Below are 20221 nucleotides of genomic sequence, written 5' to 3' on the forward strand. Positions count from 1 at the left end.
CTGACTGTTGTCATGGATGGCCATGGCCATGTGCCCCCCACAGCCCTCACCTCCACTCTGGGACACTCAGCAGAGGACTCAGGCCTCCCACAGCAAAGGGTGCAGAGGCACCCACAGGCCCCAGATGATGGAGAAGGGAGATGGAGCCCAACCCCAGAGCAAGAGCCTTTTCCAGACTCCCCACAGGAGGAGGAGCCAGAAGAGAACAGCCACGTGTTGGCCCTTGGAACAGAACAATTTATTAACAACACAATAACTTATTTCCTGAACCCACTCATGAACTGCAAACACACAAACAGGACTGAGCCAGAGGGGGCATGCAGCTGGAACCATGGCCAGGAGGGCACTGGGGGACAGGACACTGGGGGACAGGAGGGCGCTGGGGGACAAGAGGGCACTGGGGGACAGGAGGTAACTGGGGGACAGGACACTGAGGGACAGGAGGGTGCTGGGGGACAGGAGGGCGCTGGGAGCCTGGAAATGCTCACGAGGCTGCAGGAAGAAGGGGAGAGAGGAACTGGAGGCGTTTGGAGTTTGAAGGCTGGGAGAGGTGCTGGGGGGTGATGCGGGAGGGCTGCCCCGAGCTCTGGCTGCTGCTCAGGGCCTGGGGAAGCAGCTCTGGAGCCGGCTCGGGGAGAGGGCTGGGGGTGGGTGCAGCCGCTGCTGCCGGGGTGCCAGGGCTTTGGGTGTCCGCCGGCTCTGCACAGCGAGGCCGGAGCCACGCCGGGCACGACCCGCTTGGTGACACCTGGGGGGACATGCCCGTCCCTCTGCCCCGTGCCCAGAGCGGCCGGGAGCTGTGCCCACCGCAGGCTCCTCCAGCCCCCATTGAGACACAAAGAGGGGCCAATTCCCATTGTCCCCATCCCAAATCCTCACAAGCACAGCTCAGCTGCATTCCCGGGGCTGGGGCAGCCTCGCTGGGCTCTGCAGGGCTACAGGGAGGTGCAGCCTCCTCCAGCCCTGTGGACTCCTCCAGCCCTACAGCCTCCTCCAGTGCCAGGACCTCCACTTCCTTTGTCTTTGCAGTCATTTCATCAGGGCAGAGGCTGTGAGTAGAGTTTTGAGTTAAGAGAGTCAAACTTGGACGATGGGACATTCCCAAGCTGTGAATCTCTTCCTGGAGAGCCTGAGCTGCCAGGTGTGTGTGCACCTGTGGGTGACAAGGGACAGGCCAGCACAGCCCTGGTCCCACATCCATCCAGACCATGGACAGCCTGGTCTGCCCAGGCCGAGAACAGGCAGCCGGATGCAGGGAGGACACAAGGACACTCCTGTTCCTGCTGGCAGATGGGTCCTGCAGAAGAGGACTTGGTGTCCTGGCCTGGAGCTGCAGGTCGGGCAGGGAGGCTGCCCTGGGGCTGCAGGGAGACATCCCGGTGCACTGCAGCCTCGGGGACTGGGAGGAGGCAAGGGGTTAAAACACAATGGGCAGCACGGACCCACCTCTGGGCCTGGAGCAGGGCAGCTCCTCAGCCTTCTCCAGGCCCCAGGGTCCCCGGGTGGCTGCAGGGGACACGATCTGTGCTCAGAGACCTGCTGCCAGGGGCAAAAGCCCTGCGGGGTCTGGCCTGAACAGCTTTAAGAGCAGAGCAGGCACAGGCTGCTGAAGCTCCATCAGCAGCTCCTGCCCGGGCTGGGAGATTCCCGTGGGAGGCACCCCCCAGTGCACCCCGGGAGCTCCTCACCCTGGCTCCAGCCAGCGCTCAGACCACGCTTCCGAGGGCCAGCGGCGAGCGGCTGATGCTGGTGCCCTCCCACAGCCCTGTCCCCGGCCCGGGGTGTCCCAGGCTCACTCCGAGCCCTCCAGGTGGATGAAGCTCAGCCCGGCCACCTGCAGGTCCCCAGCGAGGCCAGCAGCGGGGTCCCACTGCTTCACCTGGATCTGCGAGGACAGAGGGGGCTGAGCCTGTGCCTCTGCACAGGTGCTCTGGGGGACAGGGCTCTGTGTTTTCAGGGGAAGAGCCAGTGAATCCTGTGGAGAGATGAGGCAGGGGGAGGAGAGGAACCTGGCACGTCGAGAGAATGAGCCAAACACCTGGTGATGACACAAGGAGCAGAGCCAGGGAAGGGACAGCTATGGGAAAAATCAGCATCTCCCACGCTCGATGGTAGAGAGGGATATGACTGGTCAGGTCCTCAGAGGGACTGCAAAAGCATCCAGACACCTGGGCTGCTCCCTGCAAGCAGCAAGGGGCGAGGCACCAGGCTCAGGCTGAAGTGACAGCCACAGGCTCCGTCTGCCCAGGCAGCCGTGACAGCCCTGCCAATTCGGGCAAGGGCCTGGCTGCACTTGAAATCCACTGGCAGCTTTGCACCCAGACACCAGAGAGCTCACGGACAGAGCTCGTGGGGAGCAAAATTCCCAGCTCAGTGCTGAGGGGGCCAGCCCTGGGATGTGGGTCCTGGCACAGGTTTCCAGCCCCGTTTTCCAGCAGCAATGGCAATGATCCCAAAGGCAGCAGCCCTCACCTGGAAGATGGTGTGGCAGCGGGAGGAGGTGGCATTGGCCTGGGTGTGGCGCTGTGCCCGGTTTTTATTGCCCTTGGCCAACCTGTCCAGGAGCTGCTGTGGTGCCGTGGGCTGGGGGAGAACGGGCAGGGCTGGGTCAGCAGCTGGACACAGCAGGGGGACACCCCGAGGCCGAGCAGCCCCAGCAGTGGGGCCGAGGCACCCGGGGGCTCTGCGGGCCCGTGGCAGCTCGAGGCCACGTCTGGTGGCAGCCAGGAGCCAGGAGGCGTTGGGACCTTCACACCCCCGTGGTGTTCCCAGGACCCCCAGCTGCTCTCAGCACCAGTGCAGACGAGTCTGTCCCAGCCCTTGTGCCCTTCTTGTGTCCAAACCTGGTGGAAGGAGAGGCCTTGTGCCACAGCTCCTTTCCCGGGCTGCTCCCAGATGTTCAGTGGGCCCTGGGGCTCCAGCAGGTCATAGACACACTCTTTGTCCACCTGGAGCAGGAATTCGAGGTCAGGCTGAGGTATGATTCTCTGGGAGACAGCTGGGAGAAGAGCTGGGTACCCCTGCAGGACCTGGCACAGCCAGAGAACCCCTGACTCCACCTCTGGAACCTCAGGAGGATCCTGAGGCAGGAGAAGACACTCTGGGCCACAGCAGATCTATTGGTAGGAGACGAGGATCTCACAGCTCTTGTCCTTCATGGCCTCAAGCCTCTTGTACAGCTCCACCGTGGCCAGGTGCACAGTGCCAGGACTGGTCTTGGAGCCCAGCAAGGTGTGGGTTTTCCCAACTGCCGAAGCACCATAGGCAAACACTGGAAAGAGGAGGGGTGGGTGAAATGATCTGTCATTACTCACCTGGTGCAGCAGAAGGTTGGGTCCTGGCTGGAGAGCAGAGCAGAGCAGAGGATCTTCCCACACAGACTGGACATGAGGTAAAACTCATAACTTTCCCCACTGCTCCTCAGGGCAATTTTTTTCTCTGGTTTCAGCCTCTCTAATGCAGCAGGGACAGAACGAGTCTCTAGATGAGCACTGCTCCCATGCTCAGATCTGACCCTCCACAAGGCATTTCTGCTTCCTCTCTTTTACCCCCATCTTCCAGCATCTCCTTTGAAGCCTCTGCATCAGGGTGGGGCACACTGATCTGGAGCCTCAGCCCTCCTCCCGAGGGCAGCACTCAGCGCTGGGGCCTGGGGACAGGGACAGCCCTTCAGTAACTCTCAGGAACCACCGGGAGCTGTAACAGCACCCCCGGTCTGAGCACCTGGTGCAGGGTGAGCCCAGAGAGTGCTGGGCTTCTCCTGGGATTGTGCCCGTGACATCCAATGGCTGCCAACAGCTGGGAACGGATCGGGGGCTGCAGCAGCAGCAGTCGGCTGTGGGAGCCGCCCAGGACCTGTCAGACCCGGCCCTACAGAGCCATTCAGCCTAGGAAGGGATGGCAAAGCCAAGGGGCTCTTTCCCCCCGTGCATCCACCACATTTATTCCCATCATTTTAACCCGAGACAAGAGCAAGTCATCCTTGTTCCTCGAGATGCCTGGACAACTCCTGCCCAGCCTCACCTCTACCCCAACACCCATATCCATCCCCTCCACCCCATCTCCCAGAGTGCCGAGCCCTGCTGGAACCAGCTAGCTTCAGGCGGTGTGCTTTGGGGTTGCTGTTGTGTCACCCCATTCCCAAAGATGCATGGGGACTTCCAAATCGAATCCAGGGCTCTGCTGAGCCCAGCCAGCCTGGGAGCAGACGGGGCAGGAGCTCCTGCAAGGATCAGAGGCGTGCCAGGATCACCGGAGCAGTTGCAGCCAGCGAGGAGGGTGTCCAGCAGAGGGAGCGTGGTGTGCCTCCTCCTGCGTGGGCCCCTCGTCAAAAACGTGGTCGAGCACAAATTTGAGGTTCTTTCAGCGGCGGCGCGGCGCTGCCGGGCTCCTCACAGCAGCACCCTGAGCAGCACCACGCTGGTTCAGGACGGGCAGGACGGGGCTGCAGCTCTCTCCCGGGGGCTGGGGGGGAATAGGTTCATCTGGAGGGTGCAGTGGAGGAGAGATCCCCAAGATCCCCCAGCTGGGTGAGGTCTCAGAGCCTCCCCCCACAGCCCTGTGCCAATCCCGCCCGGTGCCCCTTTGGAGCCCCCAGGAGCCTGAACCCCCTTCAGGCTCCCACAGCCTCTCCCAAGACCCTGGCTCCCCTTCGGGTCTCCTTGGATCCCAAATGGCCCTACAAACGCCGTCATGCTCCTACTGCTTCCCGAGACCCCGCACGGCCTCCCCCAGGGGGCCAACATTGGAGCCCACCCAGCCCCCCGCCCTGTGGCCCCCACAGCCCCTGTCACGACCCTGTCACTCCTCTGCTCCACTCCGAGCCCCGAGCGCTCTGCCCTGCAGATCCCCACGGCCCCAACGGAGCCCCCGGGGATTCATTGTCGTGGAACCACTGACGGGTCTGGGTTGCACGGAGCCCTAAAAGGTGTTGTATTTCTCTGGGGAATAGTTTTTCCCTAAAACTCCTGAAGCCTGTAACCATGTAGTTTGACCCTTCCTTCCTTTCTGGACCCAACTGGCTGAGATCCAGCCATCCCCCCTGGGGCAGAGCCTTGATAAGGGTCTGTCCTCCCTTTTTCTTCCTCTTGCCCTCCGGCTCTCCAAAGCTCCTGTCCTCGTTTCCCCTCTCGGAATAAACGTCTTGGATCAACCCTGAGGGTAAAAGCCTCTTTTAGATCTTTTGCCCTATCCCTGAAATATTTCCCCAAAGCCTCCCAAGAAACTGAGCTAGCCCCGGGGGGCTGCAAGAGATTCGTTTCAAAAAGGTTATCTCGTTCCAGCTCCCCGGAGCGGAGGGGCAGCATGCACTCTCTCACTCCTCTCTGGCCATTCCTCTTTTGCTGCAGCCCAGGATGCGTTTGGTGCTGCCAGTGCTCGCTGTTAGCTCAGGTGCAGCTTTTCCTCCACCCCAAGTCCTTCTCTTCAGAGCAGCTCTCAGCTCTTCTCCCACTCTGTGCTGGTGTCTGGGGCTGTCCCTGAGCAGGTGCAGCCCCTTGCCCTTGGCTTTATTGAACTTCATCGTGTTCTCTTGGTCCCCCTGGATGTCACCTGCACCGCAGCTTGGTGTCACCTTTGTGAGCATGCTGGGCTCGAGACAGTGTCTGTGTCAGTGAGGAAGGGATTGCAGAGCCCTGGTGCCACCGAGAGTCCTCAGGGACACCCTGGTCACCGGCCTCCCCCAGGACATGGGGCCACTGCCCACAACCCTCTGGCTGCATCCAGCCAGTTCCTCACCCACCCCTCACAGCCGTGTCCCTCTGGTTCAGGGATGAGGATGTCCTGTGGGATCCTGTCTGGTGTGCTGGATTTTTAAAGGGGGTGAAGGAAGCTCCAGCCTGTGGGTGCAGCTGTGGATTAGGGTGTCTGGGGAAGTTGCTCTGTTGCAGGTTGGGGTGTGTCATGAGGATCTCTCGTGTTGAGGACCACATTCAGTGCAGGGAGTTTGGGGGACAGCTGCCCTGGGAGCTGCAGGGTGAGCTCTGTGGGGAAAATGGCCAGAGCCCCTGACACATGGCCAGGACCTGGCACTGACCCAAAGGACCCGGAGCCCTGCAGCACCAGGTGTGTGGACACTTGGACACAGCAGGAGATGATGGCTCAGCACGAAGACCCCACTGCCAGGTGCACAGCCTGGGAGGGGATGGAAGCCTGGGAGGTCCTATGTTGGGGTCCCTCCCCAGAGGCTCCATCTCAGGCTGTCATTGAGCTGCTGCACCACGATAAAAATCCTTAAAGGAATCAGAGCCTGGGGCTGCACTCTGGGAGCACTGGGCTTGAGCTGCAGAGGAAACCAGGAGCAGCCGTGGGACGGGCTGTGAGGGAGCCAACAGGGCCCCTCAGGGCACTGCTGATGGCCTCGGCTCCACCAGTGCCAGTTTGGGGTGGGAGTGCAGCTGCCAGGGCAGCTCCAGATGGATGACAGGGAAGGTTCCTGAACAGTTTCTGACCCAGATGGGAGCTCAGGTGACCTTCCTTCTCCAAACATCCAACTCCAGCACCAAGTGACTGACCCAGTATGTCTATAGGTAGGGAATGATCAACCCTTGTTTGTGATTTTATATTGATAATCCTTTCTGGCCTATGGCAACTCTGCTGACCTTAATTTTGTTCTGTTTAGTACCTGCAATAATATTGTGTATCAAGGCAATGTTAAATCCCTTGAAACTTTTCCCTTTGAGTATATCAGCAGGACTGCCCCATTAAAACCAGGGGAGGAATTCCTCTTGAGGAATCTCTGGAGCTGCTGCTGTGAAGGGGCTTCAGTCCCAGCAGTGCCAGTCTGGAGGAGTAGGAATGTGACTGTCAGAGGGGCTCTGGGATGAATGGCCAGAAAGTTTCCTGAACAATTGCTGACCCATATGGGACCCCAGCCCACCTTCCTTCTCCAAACATCCAGCTGCTGATGCTGGGTGGGTTCACCTGCGATCCTTGCAGCAGGGAGGAAACAAAGGGCATGTGCTAAAATTTCCTGAGCAGATTCCACATCAATTCTAAAAGGAGGTTTGAATGCTCCATTGTGCAGCATTTCGGTGCAGTTACTGCAGCGGATCGAGTACGGGGCCGGGGAGCAGGGTCTGAGCCGGGCTCGGCAGGGACAAAGCGAGCCCGGAGGTCTTTAGGCGTTTTAAAGGATGCAGTGGGAATCTGTTTACAATCCTGGGCTGTGTCTTGTGCTGGACACTGTGTTCAGTGCGCGGTGACGCTTCTTTGAGGCACTTCCATGGCAGATCTCCCGCGCAGCTCCCGGGCTGTCGGCGGTGCCCGGCCGCGCCGCTGCGGCACAAGGAGCTGTTCCCTCGGGAATGCCGGCGGTGCTCCCGGAGCCTCCTCGGGGACGGGATCAAGGGCGATCCGCAGGGAGAGGCGCCTCGGCTCCAAACCGCTCCTGTAACTATTCACGCCAGAGTGGTAACACTGTCCCCTCTGTGCCCGCTCAGCCCCTCACGACCTGACTCCCTCTTAAGCCACGGCCTCCTCACTGCGCCTTCACCTCCTAAGGGCGTGTAAAACCCCTCACACAGAGCACTGCATCCACTTCGCTCGGCCCCGCTCGGCCCCCGCTCGGCCCCCGCTCGGCCCCGCTCGGCCCCGCTCGGCCCCGCTCGGCCCCGCTCGGCCCCGCTCGGCCCCGCTCACTCCGCTCCGGGCGGCCTCCCGCCGCTGCGCCGCCTTTAAATAGCCCGCGAGGCCCCGCCCTGATCCCTGATTGGCCCGCCCTGATCCCTGATTGGCCCGCCCTGATCCCTGATTGGCCCGCCCTGATCCCTGATTGGCCCGCCCGCCTCCCGGCTGCCATTGGCTGCGTTCCGCGCGCTGTTCCATGGGGGCTGTAGTCCTCAGCCCCGCGCCATGGAGCGGCGGTCTCTGCCGCCTGCGCCCCCTGCCGGCCGCTCCCGGGGCAGCAGCAGGAGCTCAGAGCCGCGGTGAGTGGCGGGATTTGGAAGGGACCGGGGGATCCAGAGGGGGCTCGGAAGGGTCCGGAGGGTTCCGGAGGGTCCGGGAGGGTCCCCGGGCGGGGCTTCGGCCGCACCGTTCTTGGGGACCTTCTGCTTGGGGCTGCAGTCCAGCTCGGCCCGGCTGCCGCCTCCAGCTGAGATCGGTGCTGGGGAACAGCGCTGGGACCCGCCGAGGCTTGGGACACACACACAGAGCTGGGAGAGGGAGCACACCTGGAACAAACACACATCTGGAAAGAACACACACACGCACACCTGGAACTAACACACCTGGAATACACGCACATACCTGGAACACACACACCCCCCTGAGGGACACACACCCCTGGGACAGACACATACCTGGGGACACGCACACATCAGGGGACATGAACACTCATTATTAGAGGGACACACACCTAGGACACACACATACAGCCAGGAGGACACCCAGCCGCATCCTGTCCCCAAGGCTACTCGGTGTCCCCAGGGCTCCCATCCTCTGGTCCCACCACAGCCACCCCGGAGGTGGCCGCTGGCCCCGGTCACCCGCTGTCACCTCTAATTGGACCACGTCCTGTCTGTGCCGAGACAGCGATGACGGGCGCGTGTGCCCGAGGGTCCCAGTGGCTCTGTGTGGCCTGACCGTGTCCCCTCCTCATGGGGTCACCTGTGCTCTGGGGACAGGGCCATAGTAATGGTGGCACCCCGAGTGGCCCCACTGAAGGCGGTGGAGGGACAAGGAACCTCTCGTGGCTGGGCTGATTTGATAAACGGAGCGGGCTCGGGGTGGGGGAGTGGTGGTGGCAGAAGAGCCCGTCCCCAGGGTGGGGAACACTGGGGACACACACAGCAGACAGGGAGTGATCACAGCTCTGCTTTACCATGTTGTCACCCCGGCCGGGGGCGGGGAGGGCAGGACGGCGGCTCCCCCCGCCCCAGCACGGTCCCCGGCCCGGGGCCGTGCGGACACCGCGCGTCGGTACAGCCGGAGCGGCCCGAGCCCCCGGCACGGCCCCGGGGCGGGCAGAGAGCAGGGGCGGGACAAGGGGGCACAGCCGGGGATGGGGGTCCACCCCCAACCCTCGGCAGCCCCAAGCCCTCAGTTGGCAGCCTTGGCGTGAGCTCACGGGAAAAGGGGGGTTCTGGGCACGGAAGGCAGCCGGGGGCGCGGGGAGTGGGGGGTCCGTGGGCTGGACCGCGGCGGGGATGCCGTGGGGCCGGGCAGGAGCGAGGGGAGCTGGGTGGCAGCAGGGAACCGAACCACGGCACAGGGATGCCGTGGGGCCGGGGGGTCACTGCGGGGGATGCCGGGGGCGGTGCCGCGGCTCCGGGCTCAGTCCGAGTAGATGATGAAGCCGGAGAAGGTGCTGTACTTGTTGTTGTTGCCGCCGTGGGCTTTGCCACCGTCCAGCTTGATGAAGACCTCGTCCCCCGCGTCCAGGTGCAGGATAACGCTGTTGCTGGCGTAGTCGTAGTTCTGGTCGGCGTCCTGCGCGATGGCGCTGGCCCGGACCTGCCCAGGGGACACCGCGGGAGCGGCTCAGGGCGCGCCCCTGCCCGCGGATCCCACGGGACACGCCGGCTCCCGCCTCGCACACATCAGATCCACCCGGCCGGTGCAGCCTGGGCTGCCCTGGATCCCCCACCGTGGGTGAGCGGGGCCCGGGTGGAGTCGGCTCCTTTGAGCGCCGCCCAGAGCCTCTCCCTGCCCCGGCGGGCACAGACACGGGACCACGGCTCTGGGTTTGATGGGGGACGATGGCACAGACGTGTGGCTGCGGCTCTGGCAGGTGCAGGACTACAGCCCAGACACAGGACCCCGTTCTGATACAGGACCACAGCTCGGACACGGAACCCCAATTTCAGGTTTGGATCCAGGACCGTGGGTCAGACACGGGGCCAGGGCTCCAACGAGGGACCACAGCTCCACAGTCAGACACGGCACCACGCCTCTCACACGGGGCCCCACTGCGGATTTGGGTGCAGGACGCCCGGTCAGACACAGGGACCCCAGCTCCGGAGTCCAACGTGGGACCATGTCTCAGCCAGGACCTCAGCTCCCAGCTCGGATGTGGGACCCCAGCTCCAGGTTTGAATGCAGGACCCCAGCTCAGACACAGGATCCCGTCTCTGGGTTTGGATACAGCGCCACGCCTGGGACAGAGGACCCCATCTCCCAGCTCAGCCCCAAACCAAACCACTGAACCCAGCGCATCTCACAGCGCTTCCCAGGGGCGGCACAGGGACCGTGAGCATGTTCAGCGAGGGCTGAACTCAATCCCCCGTCACACGGACCCGCACCCACTGCGGGGAGGGCTGCTCCCCCCATAAAGGTTTCCCGGGTGCCGGCAGAGCCAGAGGAGCCGTCAGCGCCTGGAGAAGCGGTTCCGTGGCTGGAGCCCGCTGCCGCTGCACAATTCTTTGGGTAATCAAATCTCCGCCGGCGCCTCGCGGGGAGATCGCGGCGCTGGGTGACAGTGACAAGGCGGCTGGTGAAATCCCAAGTGAAATGCAAAAGCGCTGAGCCGGGAAGAGGTGCCGCTAATTACAACCGACGAGAATCGGCTCTTAATTGGCTCGCGCGGGGCGGGCAGGCACCGGCGAGCGGCTGCGGGGTCCCGGAGCGCTGGGAGAAGGACGGCTGTCCCCACGCAGTCCTGTCCTTTGCCCCCAGGACAGGAGTCCCAGGGGACCACTCCTTCCCAGCTGCACGTCCCCGAGCCCACCGGCAGCCTGCGATGCTGGGGTCAGCTGGTGTTAACCTTGGAACCGACTGACGGCCAGGCTGGTGATCCCATGGGACTTTGCTCGCGCCCACGCAGCCGTGTCCCTCCTGCCACCAGCAACACTCACCCTGCGTCCACCCTGCCACCGCGAGGGTCCCCATTCCCGGTGGGGGACCCTGAATGCCAGTGAGTCACAACGCCCCGGTCTCCAGGGGACGCTGCCTCTCCTGGGGTTTTGCTGAGGAAGAGGAGTGAGGGAAGAAGCCGTGAGGAAGGAGAGCCAGGAAAAGCCATTCGGCGCCGGGTTCCCACCACCGTCCCCCCCGCCACAGCTGGAGCTGCCCGCTGCCATCCGTCTTCCCTCGTTAGGGAGCCGCCTCGTCACCGCGCGCCCGCCAGCCCTCGCTAACCAGGGAAGATAAATGGCAGCGCTGGGCCCGGGCTGAGCCGCTCCCGGCACCGCAGTGGCACAGGAGGGGCGCTGCCACCGCGGCCCCCCGCCATGGCCTCACGCCCTTGTCCTGTTCTGTGCCTCAGTTTCCCCACGGCACAGCCGGGAGGTGGGAGCCACGGGGGTGGCACGGCCCCAGCCTGGAGTCTGCTGCAGCCGCTGTCGCTGACCCCAGTGACAATGCTGGAGGGTGTCCCCGGTGCTGGGGACACTCTGGAGTGGTCCCCAAGAGCTTTCAGGCGGACAGGGGACAGTGCGGTGCTGCCACGTGCAGTGACACTTGGGGCCTTGGGGACACCACGTGCCCCAGGTACCACCATGGCCCAGCACCTCCGAGGCGAGGCAGCAGCTGCCTCTCGAGACCCCCAAACTCAGTGGCAGGGGCTCCTCGGGCACAGCTCTGGGTGCCCTCCCAGCACCCCCGAGTGCAGCTGTGGGTGCCCCAGGGCCCTTGGGTGCACCAGCAGATGCCCCCCCACCCCCAGACAGGGCAGTGGGTGCCCCAAGACCCCCCAGCAGGTCCTTGTGTACCCTTGGGGACTGTCCCCAACAGTCCCCTGAGGCTGTGACCTTCCCTGAGCTGTGGATGCCCTCCTACAGCATGGGGACCCCAAAACCACCCGGTACCAGCCCTGTCCGTCCGTCCATCCGTCCATCAATCAATCAATCAATCAGTCAATCAATCAATCAGTCAACCTATCCATCCATTCCCACGTCCGTCCACCTTCCCCCTCCCGCTGCCCTCACCTCCACTACGGGCTAATACAAATAATAATTAATGCTAATTAACCACCAGCAGCAGCTCCCCTGGCTCTCATTAACTCCAGCCCCGACCCAAGGGTGATGGGCGGCCCCCAAAGCGGCAGCACCCGGGGGATTTTTGGGGATCAGAGGGGGGCCCCCAAGTTCTGACTCGCTTTGAAGACGCCAGGATCGACCTTTATCTGCTTAGAACCCCACACCATGCCGAGGACGGGGGATTTTAGGCAGCAACCCCCTAAATAACCCCATTTTTAATTATTTGGGACATGGAGGGGGATCGTCGTTATAGATATCGATGCGGCGATGCCTTTTTAGTAATTAACAAGCAGTTAATTAAGTTGCATCACCCGCCTGAGTGCGGCTCCTCTTGACAAGGGGCTCCATTGCTTCTGGAAATTCATCCAGGAATGTTGATGCCCCGCAGAGCTGCGGGGGTAGGATGGTTTGGGGTGGTCCTCAGAAATATTTTGGAGGAGGTAAAAGGGTTGAGGTGAATTTTTGGGGTGCTCAGTCCGGAGTTACACGGAGGGAAAAAGCTTGAGGGAAAAAGCCAGAAGTGCCTAGCGGCGCTGGAACCCCCCAAAATTTAGGGCTGGAGGGCGGGGGAGGAAAAAACCAATCCAAATAAAAGGAAATTTGAACTGTTTAGATGGAGAAAAGCTGCCGAGTGGCTCCTGCTGTGCTCCCGCTGGGAAGGGCTCGGAGCCGAGGGGTGAAGCGCAGTGGCCGTGACAAGGCTCCCGCTCCCTGCCCCACAGCCCGGCTGTTTCTGGGGTGATAACTCAGTTTTGGCTTAATTCCGGGTTCTGCATCCTCAGGACAAGGATGCGCCGCGGGTTGTGATGCCGGAGGAAACGATGGGAAGCGGGAGCAGAGTGGATGGATCCCGCGGGAATGCCGGCTGCGGTGACATCCAGGGGAACTGAACTCGGGTGACATCTCGGGGGTCACGGCCACATCTTGTCCCTCGAGTCGTGGCCGGGAGTGGGACATGGCGTGGAAAAGGGGCACCCGAAAAGCCTGTGGGTGGTGAGGCTGTCCTGGCATAGGGGGTTCCAGCGGGATGGGGTCGGGGATGTGGGAGCGGGGAGGAGGAAGGATGGAGCCACCCTCGGGGTGTGTGTCCCCCGCGGTGTCCCCACGCAGCCCGTCCCTCCTGACCCAGCAGCAGAGCCGCTCCGGGCTGGGGGTGCAGCCCCCCAAAAGCGGGGCGGGCACTGCCCCCCTGGAAGCTACCGCGGACACTGTCCCTGCCCCTCAGGGACCTCAGCGGGGACAATGGCATGGCCGGGGGGGCACCATGGGGACACTGTGGGGGTGCCCCAAGCCACCACAGGACACCACAAAGCACCCCAAGGTGCCACCATCTCCGTGGCCAAAGAAAGAGCTGAGGAACCCCCTGGGGACACGTCAGGGTGGATGGTGACTGTCCCCAGCACCGGGAGAAGGACAGGGCACACAGGGCAGCATCTGGAAAGGGGAGGAGGAGGAGGAGGATGGAACACCCCTGGGGTGCACCCGGACCCCTGCACTGTCTCTGGAAGAAGGACGGGGCAGCCCAGGGGTGCTCCTTCAGGGCGGGGAACAGGACGGAGCACCCGGGGCCGCATCTAGAGCCCGTCATTGCCACTGGCAATGGAGCATCCTGGGGGAGCATCTCCACCACTGAGGGAAGGATGGGGCACGCTGAGGATGCAGCTCCAGAGACTGGAGCAGGACAGAGCCCCCCGGGGGTGCACTCAGAGTCCATCATGTCACTGCGAGAATAGAGCACCCTGGGGTTACACTTCCCTGCCCAGGAGAAGGATGTGGCACCCTGGAAACGCACCCAAATCCCATCATTGTCACAGAAGGAGGGACAGAGCATCCTGGGGGTACATCCCTGGGGATAGGAAAAGGAGAGGGCATTCTGAGGGTGCACACAGAGCACATCTTCACCACTGGGAGAAGGATAAAGCACCCCTGGGGTGCTTGTCAGTGTCTAGGAAAAGGATGTGGCACGCCAGGGATGGACCTAGAGCCCATAATTGCTACTGGGAGAAGGATGTGACAACCTGGGGATGCATCTCTGGGGCTGGGAAAAGGATGGGGCCCCTGGGGAAACACCCAGAGCCCATCATCAGCACTGGGAGAAGGATGTGGCACCCTGGGGGTGCATCCCTGGGGCCAGGAGAAGGATGGAGCACCCAGGGAGAGCATCTCAAGGGCCGGGAAAGGACGGGGCCCCTGGGGAAGCACCCGCGGTCCATCAGCAGCACAAAGAGGATGTGGCAACCTGGAGGTGCATTCCTGGGGCCGGGAGGAGGAGGGTGGCTCCATCCTTCCCCCTCCCCGCTCCCACATGCCCCCGACCCCATCCCGCTGGAGCACCCAGAGGGCGCATCGCTGAGGCCAGGAAGAGGACGGGGCGCCCCGAGGAAGCCCCCACAGCCCTTCTCCCGTGCTTGGGGACAGCAGAGCTCCCGTTCCCGCAGAGGGAGCCGGGATGGGCAGCCCTTACCTGCCCGTTCTTGCAGAGGTCGGCCCACATGCTGGTGCCGTCGCCGCCGCGCATGAGGACGTGGTAGGTGAAGAAGTAGGTGCCGGGGATGGCGCAGGTGAACTTGCCCGAGGCGGCGTCGTAGCTGTTGCCCAGGTTGGTGACCACGTCGTCGAACTTGAGGACCTCGTAGCCCTCGTGGGGGTTCTTGAGGCCGGCGTAGAAGGCGACCCGCGGCACCGTGCTGTAGGTGGCCGCGCTCACCGCGCCCGTAGCCCCCGGTCCCGGTAATCCCGGGGGTCCCGGTCTTCCTGCTTCACCCCGCGCCCCCACCGGGCCCGGCGGTCCCGGTTCTCCGGGTGGTCCCGGCGGTCCCGGTTTCCCCGGTCTCCCCGGTTTGCCTTGGGGACCTTGCACCAGGGTGGAGGGCGGCGGGAGGGGGCCGCGTTCGGCGGGTTGCGGGGGGGCGGCGGGGCCGTAGGGCTCGCAGACCATCCGGCAGGTGCCCAGCATCTCGTACCGACCGTCGGTACCGGCGGAGCTCACCAGCACCGGGATGAGCACCACCAGCACCAGAACCATCACCACCCCCGCCGCGGCCGCCAGCAAAGTTTTCCGGCCCAGGCTGAGCCGCCGCCCGGCCGGGGCGCGCTGGCGCCCGGGGGACGGAATGGTGCCGGCGGGGGGGAGCAGGGCGGCGGCGGGGGGGCTCGGGCTGGCGGCGGCGGCTCCGCTGCGCTCCGCTGGCTCCGGTGCGCCCCGCGCCGCACGGGCCACGCCCACCCCGCCGGGCCACGCCCACCCCGCCTGACGGACACGCCCCTTGGCCACGCCCATCCACACCGGACACGCCTCCATCCGCGTTAACCACGCCCGTGAATGTGCCCCCGTCCCGCCCACCCGCGGTGCCCCCTCTCCGAGGGAGGGAAACTGAGGCAGGGAGGTGGGATCGGCCCCACTGACCGCGCTCCGCCAAGTGCCCGGGATCCTTCGGTCACTCCGGCCCCGCGTGGTCACCCGGGCCACGCCCTGTCCCCACGCCACACCCCGAGGACTCCGAGCGTCCCCGTGGAGCTGGGGACACCCCTGGGACCCGTCACCTGGGTCCCCACAGAAGAACACCCACGGGGGATGGTCACCGGGACCAGCCCCAACTCCCTGCCTCAGTTTCCCCACCCACGAGGGGCCACACTTTGGGACAGCCCAGGAGACGCCCGCTGACCAAGCATCCATCGCGGTCAGCCGTGAGTCCGTGGGATCGGATGTCACTGCTGGTGGCAAAGGCCACAGTGACAACGGGGCACCCGCAGGTGCCGCCGCGGGCATGGCCGGGCTACGCGAAAAGCCGTCCCCAGGGGCTGAGCACCGGCGGGCTCATGACATGGGGACACGCGGCTGCGCCCGCTCCGTCGCCTGCCATCTCCATCAGCCTCGGCGGGGACAGCGGGACGCGATGGCAAGTGACAGGCGCCGCCAGCGCCGGGGGTGAGCGAAGGACGCGGGGACGGGGGAGGGGGACACGGACACACAGACCCGCGGCCGCTCCCAGTGCCGCCCGCCACAGCGGTTCGGTGGCCCCGGGTGACAACACCGAGGTGGCATCAAACTCGGTGGCACCTGTGAGGTCCACAGGGCCATCATTCCCCCTGTCCCCAAAAAAGACCCTGGAGGTGCATCCTCTCATCCCCTTCATGCCTGTGCGATGGCCCCAAACCCCAGGGGACACACGGGGGACAGGCCCCACCCCCGCCTCAAAAAGGGGGGACCAAGGAGACGTTTGACAGTCATCGATCGCCCCCGTATGTCCCCCGGCTCATGCAGAGGCTTTAATCAGCGAGCAGAAATCAATTAGCTGCCTTTAAGGAGGCAATTATTCCTGGGGGCTTTACAAGGCTGGGGAGGGGGAGAGTATTTTGGGGTGAGGGTGCTGCCAGCACCGTATCCCCCCTCAAAGTTGTCACCATTATGTCACCAGCTGTTTCCCCGGTTCTCTTCTCCATCATTTCTGTCGCCCCCCCCCCCCCTTCCTCCACACCCCCCTGTTCCTCGTTATCTTTCTGTTTTAACAAGTGCCTAAAAATACGCCTGGCGAGGTCACGGGCTGCGTGAGTCACCATCAGTGCAGGGACGGGGTGACCCGGGTGGGCAGGGGGCTTTGCGTGGGGACGGGGTGGCCATGGCGGGGACACAGAGGGAGGACAGACCCACGCTGGTGGCATCAGGGCACTTGTGTCGCCTGGAGGGTCAGGGGACATCCCTGGCCCTGGTTGCTGCATCCTCGTGATGGGGACACAGCCCCAGGTCATCACCTTGTTGCCACAGGACACTGCGTCCCCTTGGCATAGCCACCACACCAGGCCACTGCATCACTCTGGGCCATCCTGCCCCCACGGCAAGGCCACCACCCCTGGCCACCATGTCCCCACGCTGTGGCCCTACAGCCAGGACAGAGGCAGGAGAGCCTCGACACTTCCGCGGGACAGCAGCACTGTATGGGTGGCTACAACACCCCAGGTGACACTGGCTGAAGCCCCTGAGGTGCTCCCTGTCCCCAAGCCCTGCACGGGGAGGGAGTGCAGTGCAGCCCCTCAAACCAGCTCCATCCACCTGGGCATGGATTAGCAAAGCTCCAAAGGGACACATTTGGGAGTGCAGGAGTTGGCAAAGGGACAAAGGTGGGAGGTGGCAGCAGCAGTGGCTGCCATGGCTGTGGTGGTTGTGATGGCAGCGATGGCAGTAGCAATTCTAGTGACAGCAGTGGCTCCAGTGGCACTGGTGATGGCAATGGCTGTTGCAGAGGTGACAACAGCAGCTGTCACAGCTGCAGTGGTTGCAGTGGTTGCAGTGATGGCTGCAGCGATGGTGGTGGCAGTAACAGCTGTGGTGGGGTGGCAGAGCTGAGGTGGCAGCAGTGGCTGCAGTGGCAGCTGTGGTGGTTGCAGTGGTGGCAGGGCTGTGGTGGCAGCAGCGGCTGCAGGTGTTGCAGCAGTGGCTGCAGTGGTTGTGGTGACAGCAGTGGCAGCGGTGGCTGCGGCGGTGGCTGCGGCTCCGCTCGACGCCCGCCGCTCCTCTGCAAAGGTTAAGCAAACAGCAGCTCCCGCAGAATCGATGGCGGCCGAGCCCTGGGCTGTTTGCTTTGGCAGCGCGGCGCGGGGGCGGGTGGGCCGTGCTGGGGACACCGGCAGCCGGGAGGGGGACAATCAATGCTCCAGGGGCGCAGGTTTGGCCGGGGGGTGGCTGTGCCCCCCACCTCCCGTTCACCGTGGGATTCATGGAGTAGGATTTGGGGAAGGGCAAGGGTGGCCGGGCAGGGGGCTCATAGGACTAGCACTGTGCTGTGCCTCAGTTTCCCCTCTTGGCATTGTGGCAGACACTGCCCATAGGACCACGCGTGGCCAGGGGGACAGAGACATTGCGCCCCCACACCTGGCCCTGCAGCCGTGCCTCGGCCCAGGAGTGGCTCAGCTGGAATTAAGACAGAGTTGGACACAACCAGTGCGCCCAATGCCGGCCCACAGTGAGGAGCCTGGGGAGGGAGTGGCCGTTTGCAGGCTGTCCCCATGAGTTTGGATGCTGTCCCCCAAATTCCAGCTGTGTCCTCAGGACAGGCTCTAGAAGGGGCCATGGGAGAGAGACATTCAGCTGTGGGCAGGGAGGGCCAGCTGTCTGGTGGCCTAGAAGGCCAAGTGGATGGCTGGTTGGTGAGCTGGGTGGTTGCTGGCCAGCTGGCTCACGGGCACCGAGCGGGCTGGTTGGCACCCAGCTGTTTGGCTGTTTGGGTGGAGAGCTGGGGGCTGGGCTGGCTGGTGGTGGGCTGGTTGTCTGCCTGGTCAGCTGCTTGCCTCGCTGGCCCATTGACTGGATGGCTGGTTGGCAGCCTGGCCGCTAGACCAGCAGTCAGGTTGCCTGTCCAGCTGTCTGTCTGCTTGTCTGGCCAGCTGAGCAGTTGGCTGCTGGTCACCCAGCTGACCCAGGGACTGGCTAGCTGGCCACGTCAGCGCTGGCCCCGGGGCCAGCCACATCCCGGCATGTCCCAGCCCAACACCAGGCGCTGTCCCCGGCCAGCGCGGGGAGCCCGGCCGCACGCAGGCGGAGGGCAAGGTGTGGGTGGCATATCCGCCGTCCCTGTCCCCGTCACGCTGCCTCTCATTACGGACACGGCGGGGCCCGTCACCCTCCCACCGCGCGGCAATTAAGGGCTGCCAAGACCGGCAGTTAATTAGCGCCAGCGGTGAGTGCTGGGAGGTGACGGCGGCGTGGCTGGCGGAGGGGACGGGCTCGGGGACGGGCTCGGGGACGTGTTCCCCCAGGGGGACACGGGGTGGGATTTGGGCTGCCGAAGCAGCTGTGCTGTCGCGGGGGTGCCCCACGGCCGGTGGGGACGGGATGTGACACGGAGGAGGCACGCAGTGACAAGTGGGTGCCAGCGATGGGGTGTGCACGGGGTGACACTGGGGAGTGTCCTGTACGGTGACGCTGTGTGGCACCCCAGGCTGTGCAGTGACGGTGACAGTGGGTGACACCCCATGGGCCATGCAGTGACAGTGACACTGGGTGATGCACTGTGGGCCGGCAGTGACGGTGACAGTGGGTGACACCCCGTGGGCCACGCAGTGACATAGCATTGTGTGACAGCCCCAGCTGACGGTGACTCTGTGTGACAATCCACGGGAGCTGCAGTGACACTGCGTGGCACCCGGCGGCCCCACAGTGACAGTGACACCCTGTGCACTGCGCGGTGACAGTGACACCATGTGACACTCCAGGGAGCAGCAGTGAAGCTGTGCAACACCGCAGGGCTGCGCAGCAGCTCCGTGTGACACGAGTGGGGCTGTGCAGCCATGGTGACACTGTGTGACACCCCAGGGAGGTGTGCGCTGACACTGACACTGTGCCACACCCCGGGGGCCGTGCAGTGACAGTGACACCTGTGACAACAGATGCCATGCAGTGACATTGGTGACACCAGTGCCATGTAGTGACACCACACTCGGGTCCCCCGGCCTGTTCCCCCTTAGGGGTATTGAGGCGCCCACCCAGTTCACACCTGGGGACATGCCCCATGGGGGGACATCAGCCTGTACCTGCACCCTCGTGGGGGGACAGCTGTCGCCACCCCCTGCCCCAGCGGGTGTCCCATGGTGGGTGGGCCAAGGGAGGGGGGCTCCAGGAATGGAGTACAGCAGGGAAGGGGCGCTCTGAGGAAGGGCAGCACTGTGCAGGGAGGACGCTGCGGAGGGGGTGCTCCAGGGATGGAGCTCCATGAAAGGGGAGTTTCAGGAGCAGGGTGCCCTGGGGAAGGGGATGCTCTGAGGAAGGGGTGCAGCGGAGAGGGGGTGCCCCAGTAAGGGGATGCACTAAGGAAGGAAGTGCTCCAGGTAGGGCTGCTCCTGTTCGTGAGGGGGTGCAGGCGCAGGGGGTGCAGCAGGAGGAGTGTCCGTCTGTCACGAGCCCCCGCCAGCCGCAGCAGAATCGATCCGGCCGCCAATTTGCACAGTCAAATATTTGGCTTCGCGGCGCGGGGCCGGCTCTGCTCCAGCCGCCCCGGTGGGCGCGGGGCCGCGGTGACGGTGGCGGCTGCTCCGCGATCGATGGCGGGACGTGCGGCGAGCGGGGTCGGGGCTGCGGCCGTGGTGCAGCACCCACGATCCTCCATCAGCACCCACGGGCCTTGGGAGCCCATGTGGAGCCCGCTCCGGGGGCAGCACCTGTGCCACGAGCGCAGGGGCTCAGCCAGGGTGTCCTCCGGGGCCCCTCCATGGCCACTGATCGCCGACACCACCCAGCCCAGGGAGCGGAGCCGTCTGCCACCGGCAGGGCATGGCTGAGGTACGGCCACAGGCGGCCACGGGCTTGTCCCCGA

General features: G+C 64.2%; 2 protein-coding genes across 2 annotated transcripts; both read right to left on the minus strand.

The window, feature by feature from the left end:
• Positions 1–257: 257 nt before the first annotated feature.
• On the minus strand, positions 258–4694 carry KIF18B (kinesin family member 18B). The gene is given in 10 exon segments (XM_066336608.1): positions 258–281; positions 1689–1768; positions 1771–1885; positions 2473–2583; positions 2844–2951; positions 3120–3271; positions 4253–4305; positions 4307–4445; positions 4448–4484; positions 4683–4694. Coding segments are annotated over 10 exon segments (831 nt in total).
• A 4356-nt stretch (positions 4695–9050) lies between these two features.
• On the minus strand, positions 9051–15095 carry C1QL1 (complement C1q like 1). The gene is made up of 2 exons (XM_066336967.1): positions 14380–15095; positions 9051–9453 (listed from the first exon to the last, which is right to left on the minus strand). The coding sequence occupies exons 1-2, from the start codon at positions 14938–14940 to the stop codon at positions 9274–9276; spliced, it is 741 nt and encodes a 246-aa protein (XP_066193064.1). The 5' UTR covers positions 14941–15095; the 3' UTR covers positions 9051–9273.
• Between the last annotated feature and the right edge of the window lie 5126 nt (positions 15096–20221).

This window comes from Sylvia atricapilla, chromosome 27, assembly GCF_009819655.1.
Source record: "Sylvia atricapilla isolate bSylAtr1 chromosome 27, bSylAtr1.pri, whole genome shotgun sequence".
Classification (NCBI taxonomy): domain Eukaryota; kingdom Metazoa; phylum Chordata; class Aves; order Passeriformes; family Sylviidae; genus Sylvia; species Sylvia atricapilla.

Coding starts and splice junctions, on each gene's coding strand:
- C1QL1 (XM_066336967.1), bottom strand. CDS start 14,940: ATGGTTCTGGTGCTGGTGGTGCTCATCCCGGTGCTGGTGAGCTCCGCC. Junction 9,454..14,379: donor ACCTCTGCAAGAACGGGCAG/GTAAGGGCTGCC, acceptor TCCCCTGGGCAG/GTCCGGGCCAGCGCCATCGC.